The 12,618-nt window shown below is 42.6% G+C and overlaps 1 protein-coding gene across 1 annotated transcript in view; it reads left to right on the top strand.

Annotated features, from left to right (window-relative positions):
- The first annotated feature begins 3,903 nt into the window (after positions 1 to 3,903).
- LOC140599522 (uncharacterized) overlaps positions 3,904 to 12,618 on the top strand; it is a 126,163-nt gene continuing 117,448 nt past the window's right edge. The window contains exons 1-3 of the mRNA XM_072762675.1: positions 3,904 to 3,930; positions 4,242 to 4,303; positions 4,375 to 4,829. Of these exons, the coding sequence (XP_072618776.1) occupies positions 3,904 to 3,930; positions 4,242 to 4,303; positions 4,375 to 4,829 (544 nt within the window). The remainder of the gene's footprint in view (positions 3,931 to 4,241; positions 4,304 to 4,374; positions 4,830 to 12,618) is intronic.

Below are 12,618 nucleotides of genomic sequence, written 5' to 3'. Positions count from 1 at the left end.
AATGTCAGAAAGAGACAAATCAATTAATTAAACAGTATCTGAAGCAGATCCATGCATATATGGAAATCTGGTAACAGCTACAGGTAGCATTTCAAATTGGGAAGAAATAGGTGAACCATTTAATGAAAGTTGTTGGTACCACTGATCATCCCTATGGAAACAAGAAAAAAAATTGGTTTTCCTTTCCTTCCTCCCTCTAAAAAACAAATGTTCACATCACAGAGCTGTTACTCTATTACGTGGTTGTTATCAGGAATGAAGTACATTTATGTGTAAAAATTTGAAATGATCTTCAGACTGTAAAGTAAAAAAAAGCAAGTTATAGAAACAATCTATACAGCACAATCTTATTCACGTGTGTTTGTGTAAGGGAGGGGAGTGAGAAACCCGAAATCCCAAATATTCATGTATATATGAATATGCATGAAACCCCCAATGTACATGTATGTATGAAGACACACAAAACCCCCAGTATACATGTATATGTGAATACACATGAACAGAAAAAGTATATACATGCCACAAACTGCTACCGTGGTGACCACGAGGAGGAGTGTTAGAGCCAGGTGGGAGTACATGTGGGAGTATATTAGTCTTCATTCCAACCTCCATAATTGCTTAATTCAAAAAGAAATAATACTATGGACAGTCACATGGAAAGGGTTGTAAAAATTATAAGTCACTAAATAAGTACATAATTATTTAATAAATGAATCTGTTCAGCGAGCTTTCATGAAGTCTTCTTCCTGCTAGTCATGGGCTGGCTCAGTGGTTTTCCAAATGTGGTCTGGGAACTCCTCAAGTTTTCTAATGCTATCTCAGGGGGTCCATGAGGTCAAAGGAATACTAATATGTTTGGGAAAAGCTGGTAGGAAAGGAATAACTTGGAAAAGGTAAGGAAGGGCCAGGTTGCCTAGAGTTTGCCCTTCCTCGTTGCCATTTTTTCTTCCAGGATCATTTCAATTTTAACAAGGCTTTTTCTGACCCCCCCACCCTCAATTCCACTTTCCTCAAAGGTCCAGCACTACTTCATTTGTTACTTAAAAATGCCACTTCCATAGAATTTTTTTTACACGTGTGTACAAAAGTCTTGTTTCCCCACCCCGTTTCTATACTTCAAGCTCCTTAAAAGTTTGGGTTTTGTTTTTATTTTTAAGTAGTCTCTACACTCAACATGGGGATTGAACTCACAATCCAGAGATCAAGAGTCACATGCTCCACCGACTGAGCCAGCCCGGCACCCCCAAGTCTGGCCATTTGTTTGAGTGAAAACTGTTGGGCTGGCGGGATCAAGGGGCATTGGGAGGCACCAACAAAGTGGCGGTGGACCCTCCGTCTTGTCACCCTCGCCTCGGGATTTTCCTGCCACCAGCAGACCCTCCGAGGACACATCCTCTCGGGAAAACAGGACCTATGCAGGAAACTGGAACCACACCTTATCCAAACCCCCATATAAGGGCATAAGCAGTTCTTGCCCCATACCGATTCCCCCCCAGTAACAGGCCCTAATACCTATCACCCCATTGGGACACAGCCTCTTACCCCTCCCCTTAAAAAGCTCGCCTGTGGGCAGCCCCCGTGGCTCAGCAGTTTAGAGCTGCCTTCCACAGGGCGTGATCCTGGAGACCCAGGGGGTGATCCTGGAGACAGGGGTGGGGGTGTGGGGGTGTATGTGATCCTGGAGACCCCAGGCATGATCCTGGAGACTCCGGGTATGATCCTGGAGACCCAGGGGGTGATCTTGGAGGCCCGGGGTGGGGTGGGGGGGTCGGTGATCCTGGAGACCCCGGGCATGATCCTGAAGACCGGGGATGGAGTCCCAGGTCGCGCTCCGTGCTTGGAGCCTGCTTCTCCCTCTGCCTGTGTCTCTGCGCCTCTCTCATGAATAAATAGAAGAAATCTTAAAAAAAAAAAAAAAGCTCGCAGGTACTCCCTTTGGGCGCGACTTCCCCAGCTGTGCTGCCTTGCCTGAGAGCGCATCCCAGAGCGCTTGCCTCCACCCACCATTGCTGGGCCTGTTTCATTTCACTACCAACCAGATCAAACCTATTATGAAAAACACGTAACACGTGTGTACCTTCTACCTGGAAGCATGTGCACCTTGCGAGGGGGGGTGGGGGATGGGGGGTGGGATGAGGGTGAGGGGGGGTTGGGGGATGGAAAAAGTCATTGAAGGAATTACTTGGACATCCTTAAGGCCTGAAAATTCATTCGTTTCTCCAACTGCTGTCCTATTTATGCAATAAAGAAAACTTTCTGACAATCTTAACCTATTAGTCTCTCGGAGACAGAACTATCTCTCCTCGTTTACAAAGTAAATCGCCGACTTTAAATATCGATTTCACCTTTTTTTTTTTCCCACTGGTGGTGGTGGTGGAATTATTTAAACACTTCCAAGGCTCAAGAGAACATCAGTCCTTCCGCATCAGGTTCCATCATTCATGAGAGCGAGGAGCGAACTCAGGTGGCAAGCCCACGCTGCCCCCACGATGTCCCATCCACACGTTCTCCACCTATAAAATTCCTCGCTTGCTAGCTCTTCACAGTCTCCATCCACTTGGTCATCCTTTGACCCTCCGCCGTATTCACCCTACCTACGGGGACCCCGATCCTCTGCAGGAAAACGAGACTTCTGCAAGCAAGTTACTTAATTTTTTTTTGTAACAGCTTTATTGAGATATAATTCACATATCATATAATTCAGTATATAGTTCAATGACTTTTGGCATATTCACAGAGTTATGCATCCATCGCCATAATCAATTTTACAAATTTTCATCACCCTAAACAGAAATCCTGTATCCCGTAGTCATTACCTGACAATCTGCCATTGCCCATTCCCAGCCCTAAGCAATGACGAATCTAGTTTCTGGACATTTCATATAAATGAAATCACACAATATGTGGGCTTCTTTCACTTAGCATATGTTCTCAGGGTTCATCTATGTTGAGGTTTGTATCAGCATTTCATCCTTTTTTATGGCTGAGTAATATTACATTGTATAGACAAGCCATATCTTGTTTATGCACTCATCAGTTCATGGACATTGGGATTATTTCCATTTATTTTAGTTATTATGAATAATGCTGCAATGAACATTTGTTGTTTTAATAAATTTATTTTTTATTGGTGTTCAATTTGCCAAGATATAGAGTAACACCCAGTGCTCATCCCGTCAAGTGCCCCCCTCAGTGCCCATCACCCAGTCCCCCCCACCCCCCGCCATCCTCCCTTTCCACCTCCCCTAGTTCCTTTCCCAGAGTTAGGAGTCTTCATGTTCTGTCTCCCTTTCTGATATTTCCCACACATTTCTTCTCCCTTCCCTTCTATTCCCTTTCACTATTATTTATATTCCCCAAATGAATCAGACCATATGTTTGTCCTTGTCCGATTGACTTACTCCACTCAGCATAATACCCTCCAGTTCCATCCATGTTGAAGCAAACGGTGGGTATTTGTCATTTCTAATGGCTGAGGAATAGTCCATTGTATACATAAACCACATCTTCTTTATCCATTCATCTTTCGATGGACACCGAGGCTCCTTCCACAGTTTGGCTATTGTGGACATTGCTGCTATAAACATCGGGGTGCAGGTGTCCCGGCGTTTCATTGCATCTGAATCTTTGGGGTAAATCGCCAACAGTGCAATTGCTGGGTCGTAGGGCAGGTCTATTTTTAACTCTTTGAGGAACCTCCACACAGTTTTCCAGAGTGGCTGCACCAGTTCACATTCCCACCAGCAGTGTAAGAGGGTTCCCTTTTCTCCGCATCCTCTCCAACATTTGTGGTTTCCTGCCTTGTTAATTTTCCCCATTCTCAAGGGTGTGAGGTGGTGTCTCATTGTGGTTTTGATTTGTATTTCCCTGATGGCGAGGGATGCAGAGCATTTTCTCGCGTGCATGTCGGCCATGTGTATGTCTTCCTCTGTGAGATTTCTCTTCATGTCTTTTGCCCATTTCATGATTGGATTGTTTGTTTCTTTGCTGTTGAGTTTCATAAGTTCTTTATAGATCTTGGAAACTAGCCCTTTATCTGATATGTCCTTTGCAAATATCTTCTCCCATTCTGTAGGTTGTCTTTTAGTTTTGTTGACTGTATCCCTTGCTGTGCAAAAGCTTCTTATCTTGATGAAGTCCCAATAGTTCATTTTTGCTTTTGTTTCTTTTGCCTTCGTGGATGTATCTTGCAAGAAGTTACTGTGGCCGCGTTCAAAAAGGGTGTTGCCTGTGTTCTCTAGGATTTTGATGCCAGTTACTTAATTAACGGCGCTGAGCGCCCTGCGGCGGAGCTCCGCCCCCCGTGGGCGGGGCTAACGCAGGCGGACCGATTAGCGGGTCCGTCATTAACAAATGATCCCTGAATCTTCCTAGGGGAGCGCAACGCACAGCAAGGCCCAATCAGAGGCCGCGGCTGCGGAGGGGGCGGGGCTGGGCAAGCGCCTTCCCACCTCCCAGCCTCCCGCCGCGGCCGTGGGGCGGCGCGCTCCTCGCCGTCGCCTCAGTTGCTGGGAGAGGGAGGGCGGGGGCGGGGCCTGAGGTGGGCCGGGACCGGGGCGGGCTGGGCGGGGGGCGCCGGAGAGAACGGCGGGGAGGCGAGGGCCGGCTGGGCGCCTTCGACGAGCGCCGAGGCGGTTGGCGAGGCGGACGGGGCGCAGCCTTCCCGGTGCGGGGAAGCTCCGGAGCCGGCGCCCCAGCTGCCGCCCCGCCCGCGCTCCTGCCAGCGCCACCTCATGCTGCCCCGCCCGTGCTGGGCTCGGCCGAGACCCCGCCGCCCGTCCCCGCCCCCGGCTCGCCGGTCAGCGGCTCTTCGCGGTTCGCCACGCAAGGTGAGAGGCGGCCAAGGTGGGCGCGCGGGGGGAGGGGAGCCTGAGGAGCCTGAGGAGCCTGAGGAGCCTGAGGAGCGGCCCCCCCCCCGACCTGCTGTCGCGTCGCCGCCGCCGGGGGTGCGCGGCGGGGGAGGCGCGCGGAGGAGGGTCCGTGTCGGCGGCGGCGGCTCCGCGTTCTCCTCCGCACTTTGGAAAACCTCGGCCGGAGCGGGCTGCGCTGTGTAGCTCGCGGCTGCTTGGCCCGCTGCATCCGGTTACCTGCTCCGCCCTCTGCCTCCCCCGGAGCTTCGTCCCGGGTCCGCACGGCCCGAATCACCCGGTTCGGACCCACGTTATTGGAGCCGGGGGTGGTGGGCGGTGGGTGAGGACGGAGCGACGGGGACTCTTCTGCGGGGAGGCGTGTGCAGATCCGGATGCTGTTTTCTGTCCTGCACGGAGGTTTCGGGCTCTAACGCGTTCCCCGATTTCTCTCCCTTCTGCTCGGGACAAAGAACCAAGAGACGGCATTTTGGTTGTGTGTGTGTGTGTGTGTGTGTGTGTGTGTGTCTGCATTGGAAGGTTTTCTTTCGCTACGGTAAAGGGTAAAGAGAAATAGAAGGGAGTGATTGTTTTGGGGGGGGGCGCAGGATTTTCTTGTATTTTGTAGACGACGGCTGGATGATGTGGAAGTTGCTGTTCTCTTTGGTGGTGCATTTGTTACTGGGCAATGAGACTTTTGACAGGTAGTTCCCATTGCGAGCGTTAACAGGTTTGAGACCTTTAAAAAGTCCAAGGAAGCGCAGTAATCATCCTAGGAGAATGAGGATTGTAAATTGTGACTTTGCCAATACGGGAGCACCTCCTTTTTAAAAGTAGAAGGTAATTAGAAACGGGAATGATTCGTTTTTGATGGATACTTTCAGAGGGTCTGGTTGATGAAGTTTGAGATAAAATGCTAATTAAGTAATTGAGCCTATGTAAGGGGTGTATGAAATCGGTGCTATAGATAGACAGTAGTGTTAGACTCTTCATTTGGTTCTGTGTTTGGAACAGTATCTGGCCTAGGGAGCCAGTTTTCCAGCGGTCTCTCAGTTTCTGCAGGTCGTGCCAGGGAGGTACTGTGACTGCCCTTTGTTTCTGTTTTTGAAAGATGTTTGTATAAGGATCAGCCTGGGAAGATAGAGATAGTGTCTTCCACCGGAGCAAAGAGCAGGCCTGCGTGTGGTCCAGTGTGGTGTCCCCCGGAGTTAAAGACAGGCGTGCTTAGTACCCACGATACAAGATTGGGGTGCTCTAAGCTTAGGTTTCTTCTGGTGTAACACAATCCATTGCCTGTGCAGGTGTCAGCTGGCCCTTTGACCTTGCCTGGTGGGAACTGGGGTTCCGGGAAGGAGAGCAAAAATGTTGATGCTTCGGTTTATGCTAGCTTTGGCCTACGTTATTATTGTGAGTAGCTAATAAACGTCCCTGGTCTCCCAGCCATGAGTCTGCCTTCTACCATGGTAAGCTAGCCTGCAAATAGGCTGAAGTCTCAGATCTTTCACTCTTGTTTTCTCTCATGTGGCCCACCTGTTGGAAATTCAGTACAGGTGAAACAAATATTAGTTCTTAATGTTTAGACACAGTCTAAGGTCTCTTTTATTTGCATTTTAATTGGTTAAATAGGCTAGTAGTCAATCGGGATCTGAATTTTGCGTAATTCTAGAATTAAGGTTTATCATGTGCCTGGCCATGACATTCAGACCTGAATGAATGAGAACAGGGGGAATAAAAGCTCCGAAACTAAACTCTGAGACAGGTTTTAAGTTCCAGATTTCTCAAAATGTTCTATGCGATTCTAGTCTAAATATATTTTATCTTGGTGTTTGTATAAGCAGCAAGAATTCAAGAAAGCATATAAATTGGAAGGTAATGGTTTTGTTTTTATACTGAGAAAGACAGAGTCTCTAACAAATGATTCTTTAAATACACTGTTACAAAAGAGGGTCATTTTCTATAAATTAAAAATACTACCTATCCTGAATCTTATTAACTTGAATATGTTCTTCCTTCCTCTCTCTCCTTGTGAACTTACTCTAATACTAGCTGAGATAAAACTTTAGCCAGCACGTTTCATAAATAAATAGGGTTCATTTCATCATCTCTGTTCTTCATTCTCCTAATGAACTTGTGGGTACAGTCATCATGGATCAAACTATATAATCCCTACAGGAGCTAAGCTAGTTATATGAGTTGGAGAACTATGAGTTGGAGGTGAGGAGTGAAAGGGAGGCGGGCAGCAAACTCAGCTCTTGCAGATTGTCATGTAAGAGAAGAGAGGGCCAGTAGTTTTTTTTTAAGATTTTATTTATTTATTTATTCATGAGAGATCAGAGAGGCAGAGACACAGGCAGAGGGAGAAGCAGGCTCCCTGCAGGGAGCCGGATGTGGGACTCTATCCCAGGACCTGGATCATGACCTGAGCCAAAGGCAGATGCTCAATCGCTGAGCCACCCAGGTGCCCTCAGAGGGCCAGTATTGAAGGATGTGTGTGTGTGTGTGTGTGTGTGTGTGTGTATATATATATATATATATCCTATATATTGAAGGATATATATATATAAAATATATATCCTATATATTGAAGGATATATATATATATAAAATATACTATATATTGAAGGATATATATATATATATATATATATATATATATATATATAGTATTTCTCTTAATGAGAAGTCTGAAGCCCAGATTTTTGTGTGAGCTTTCTCTAGTATTAGATAATGGCAAGTAAATTAAAACACACACACACACACACACACACACACACGCACACACAGGCCCATTCTTTAGGCCAAACAAAACGAGTTTTGTTGAGGCCACAATCATGTTGCAGTTATACTTGTCCCTTTTAGATAGTGGTTTTCATTTAGCTCTACTAGAGGCACTGGTATACTTATTAGACTTTTAGGGGTATCTGGATGGCTCATTTGGTTTAGCGTTGTCTACCTTCCGGTCAGGTGGTTATCGCACAATCCTGGGATCCCAGGATCAGAGCCCCAAAGGCAGGCTCCCTGCTGAGCAGGGAGCCTACTTTTCCCTCTCCCTCTGCCTCTCCTCCCTGCTCATTCTCTCTCTCAAATAAAGAAATAAAATCTTTAAAAAAAAATTAGATTTCTAAGCCTAGCCCTCCAGAGAGCCCAACTTGGCATAGTTTTAGAATTCTAGAGTATAATATTAAATTCTAGTGTTTCATTAGGTCAAGCCATGTTATATTCCAAAACAAAATTGATCATAGGAGGATTCCTTAGGAAATTAAGACCAACATTCAGGGTATAGAATAATAGTTTTCAGCATTATCAAACCTGATATTTCTATAAACCATTTTTGGTGTTCTCTGTTACCCTAATTGGAATTCATAGAAAATAAATCTTCTGAAATGTTTTTATGCAAAAGAAATAAAGCTAATTTATAATGAAAAAGAATGTATTATTTATAAATGCTCAGATACAATTACAGTAACTACCAAGACCCCATTGAGAACATGGGTCAAAACTGTCCTTTGATAAGGCTGCCTGCCAGTTGGAAGGAATGAGGATGAGTGACCACCTGCTAAAGTTGGATGAGCTACCTCAGGTATGACTGCCATTTTCTTAGTGTGCAGTTATATCCAGGAAAGAGGGAAGGATGTAGAAAACAGATTTTCTTTAGGTACATTATAGGTACCTGAAGTCAGAAAACAAACTGATCTTGGAGAAATGGTACAACATTGTACAATATTTTGTAGTGTATTCAGCAAAAGAGTAGCAAACTCTAAGCTGTTTTGAAAAGAGTACTGAGCATACCCTTGAAAAGGGTCACATTATTTATCCAGGGAAGAGTAAAAAATAAGAACCCATCAATTTTTTTTAGACTTCTTTACTAACTGGCAGTCTGTAAAATGTAACTGTCGATTTTGGGATTTGATTGCTTTGGGTTCTTGGTGAGAAGTGTAAATCACCTTGTGAGTACAAGATACAGTGTCAAGGAATTAATAGTATTTAAGATTGATCCATATTGTCTACCAGTTTTATATACAAACAGTTCTATATACAATATTCACCTTGTTAATGGAAATCATACTGTTGTTTTCAATTTGTGGCTATTAGGAATAAAACTGTTATAAATATTTGTGGACAAGTGTTTATGTAGTATGTTATCATTTCCTTGGGTAAATACTAAAAATTGGAATTTCTTCTTTGTGTCATAAATGTATATTTATACTGGTTGTACTGTTCTGCATTCCCTCCAGCGATGTATGAGAGTTCTAGTTGGTTCATATCTTTGCCAGTTTGGGTGTCGTTAGTCTTTAATTTTAGTCTTTCTAGGATGTGGAAAGGGGAGTCTCATGGTTTTAATTTTCATTTCCCCGATGAATAACGAGAGTCTTTTCTTGTGCTTATTTGCTATTATAGCTTTTTGGTATAATTTCAGTTTTTCTTTTGCAGAGTTTTAAAGTTAAGTAATTGGTTAATTATTGATAAGTAAATATTCTTTATATACGTTCTATATCCTGGTCCTTTGTTAGATACAGTTTTTTTTTTATAATTTTTATTTATTTATGATAGTCACAGAGAGAGAGAGCGAGGCAGAGACACAGGCAGAGGGAGAAGCAGGCTCCATGCACCGGGAGCCCGACGTGGGATTCGATCCCGGGTCTCCAGGATCGTGCCCTGGGCCAAAGGCAGGCGCCAAACCGCTGCGCCACCCAGGGATCCCTAGATACAGTTTTATACATATTTAACTCCTGTAGCTTGCCCGTTCATTTTCTTTCTTTCTTTCTTTTTTTTTTTTTTTTGCCCGTTCATTTTCTTAATGGTGTCTTTTGAAGAGCTTAAGTTTTATTTTATTTTATTATTTTATTTTATTTTATTTTATTATTTTATTTTATTTTTTTAATTTAATTTAATTTAATTTAATTATTTTTTATTTATGATAGTCATAGAGAGAGAGAGAGAGAGAGAGAGAGAGAGAGAGGGGCAGAGACACTGGCAGAGGGAGAAGCAGGCTCCATGCACCGGGAGCCCGACGTGGGATTCGATCCCGGGTCTCCAGGATCGCCTCCCGGGCCAAAGGCAGGCGCCAAACTGCTGCACCACCCAGGGATCCCAGAGGTGAAGTTTTAAATTTTGATTGCCTGATTTATCCATTTTTTCTTTTATACTTAGTAATTTTTGCGTTTTTTTTTTAAAGATTTGTTTAATTTATTTATTCATGAGAGAGAGAGAGAGAGAGAGAGAGGCAGGCAGAGACACAGGCAGAGGAAGAAGCAGGCTCCATGCAGGTAGCGAGATGTGGGACTTGATCCCGAACCCCCAGGATCACGCCCCGGGCCAAAGGCAGGCGATGAACAGCTGAGCTACCCAGGGATCCTCCTGTGTGTGTGTGTGTGTGTGTGTGTGTGTGTGTGTGTGTGTGTTTGTGTGTGTTTAAATATTTTATTTATTTATTCATGAGAGACACAGAGAGAGGCAGAGACACAGGCAGAGGGAGAAGTGGGCTCCATGCAGGAAGCCCGATGTGGGACTTGACCCCGGGACTCCAGGATCACACCCTGGGCGGAAGGCAGGCGCTAAACCACTGAGCCACCCAGGGGTCCCCGTAATTTTTGTGTTCTAATAGTTCTTTGCCTACCCTAAGTTTACCAAGATTTTGTCTTTTCAGTATTTTTATAGTTTTAGTCATTGTATTTAGATCTGTAATCTATTTTGAGTGATTTTGTATGAGGGTTGAGGTTCATGTTTTCAACCATATGTTAAAGTACTGTTTATTGAAGAGAGTACTTTCCCTGATATCACTTTGTGGCATTTTTGTAAAAAGACATTAGTTGAACATAAATCTTTATTTTTATACTTTTCTGTTCTGTTGATCTATTCAGTAGTAAAGTGTTTTTTTTGTATTGATGTAGCTTTTAAAGCAAATTTTGAATTGGACAGTTTTGTTCTTTTTCAAAATTGTTTTGCTCTTTGAAGTCATTTGCAATTCTTCATAAATTTTAGAATCAGCTTGTTAATCTCTACATGAAAGTCTGCTATGATTTTGATGAGAATTGCATTAAGTCCAGATACCACTTTGGGGAGAATGATTGAACAACATTGACTATTCCTACCTATAAACCTTTTATTTCCTGTTTATCTAGATCTTTAATTTCTCTCAGCACTATTTGATCATATTAGTCTTGTACAGTATTTGTGAAGTTTATATTCCAAACTATTTTACGATAATGTTGCTTAATGATATTGGTGTTTTTAAAAATATCATTTCCAACTGTTGCTAGTTGCAATACAATCAACTCTTGTATATTGATTGTATCCCATTATCTTGCTAAATTCAGTGATTAAATCTTAGTAGTTTTTTGTGTATTCCTTAAGATTTTCTATGTAGCCTATCCTATTGCTTACAGGTAGGTAGTTTCAACTTTTCTTTCAATTCCTAATTGTCATTTTTTCCCCTTACTGTGCTAGGTAGGACCTCCAGTACAATATTGAGTAGAAGTTTAATTTCACTATAAAATGAGAGATGGCATCCTTGCCTTATTCTTGATCTTAGGAAGATGATGTTAGTTGCTCACCATTTATATGTTAGATCTATGAGCTTTTTACAGATGCCCATTATCGAAATTAAGATCTTTTCTATTCCTAGTCTGCTGGGTATTTTAATCGTTTTGGATGATGAATTTTGTCAAATGCGTTTTCTGTATCTATTAAAATGATCGTGTGGGTTTTCTCCTTTTTTCTCTTAATGTGGTAAATTATGTTGACTTTCAGATGTTAAACTTATCTTGCATTCTGAGGATATGCTGTACTTGGTCACCTTTATGTGTATTTCTGGACTTGGTTTGCTAATATTTTGAGGACTTTTTTATGTTTATGAGGAATATTGGTGATGGTTTTCTCATATGTTTATCTGATTTTAGTATCAAGGTAAAACTGGCCTCAAATGTGTAAAGTGTTCCATCTAATTTTCTGAAAGACGTTTTGTAAAATTAGTATTAGTTCTTCTTTAAACATTTGACAGAATTCAGTGAATCCATCTGTGCTTAGAGTTTTCTTTATGAGAAGGTTTTTGATTAGGGATTCAGTGTCTTGATCAGGGCGATTCAATTTTTATATTTCTTCATGAATCCATTTTGGTAAATTGAAGAAAATTTTCTGTTTCATCTAATTGGTACATTTTTAGTATATGTTTGTTCACAGTATTCCCCAAACCCTTTTAATGTTTTCGGGGCCTGAGCAATGTCCCAGACCTCTTTTGTTTCTGTTTGTAATGTGTATTCTTTTTCTTGCTTGCTATTATTGAGGGCTTACCAACTAACTTTTGGCTTTGTTAATTTTATTTATTGTTTGTCTCTGCTTTTTTTAAAGGTATAATTTTCTCGCTAAGCATATGTTGCCACCTCAAATAAATTGTTTGAATTAACATCCTATTAAAATATTTAAAATTTTTTCTTCTGATTTCTTTTGGGTTGCTTAGAAATGTATTAAAGATACATGGGGATTTTCTGGATAGCTTATTCCATTGTAGTAAAAAAAAGACAACTCTAAGACATAAATCTTTTTTTTTTTCCTTAGAGTATTTATTTATTCATTCATGAGAGACACAGAGAGGCGTACATAGGCAGAGGGAGAAGCAGGCTCCAGGCAGGGAGCCCAACATGGGACCTGATCCCAGGATCCTGGGATCACTCCCTGAGCCAAGACGTAGATCTTTCAAAGTTATTGAGACATTTTATGTCCTAACATATTGTCTATCTTGGTGACCATTTACGTGTATTTAAAAAGAAATTAA

The sequence above is a fragment of the Vulpes vulpes genome, chromosome 7 (genome assembly GCF_048418805.1).
Source record: "Vulpes vulpes isolate BD-2025 chromosome 7, VulVul3, whole genome shotgun sequence".
Lineage (NCBI taxonomy): Eukaryota > Metazoa > Chordata > Mammalia > Carnivora > Canidae > Vulpes > Vulpes vulpes.
The sequence above is the reverse complement of the archived record's forward strand: the minus strand, read 5'-3'. Positions and strand labels throughout refer to the sequence as shown.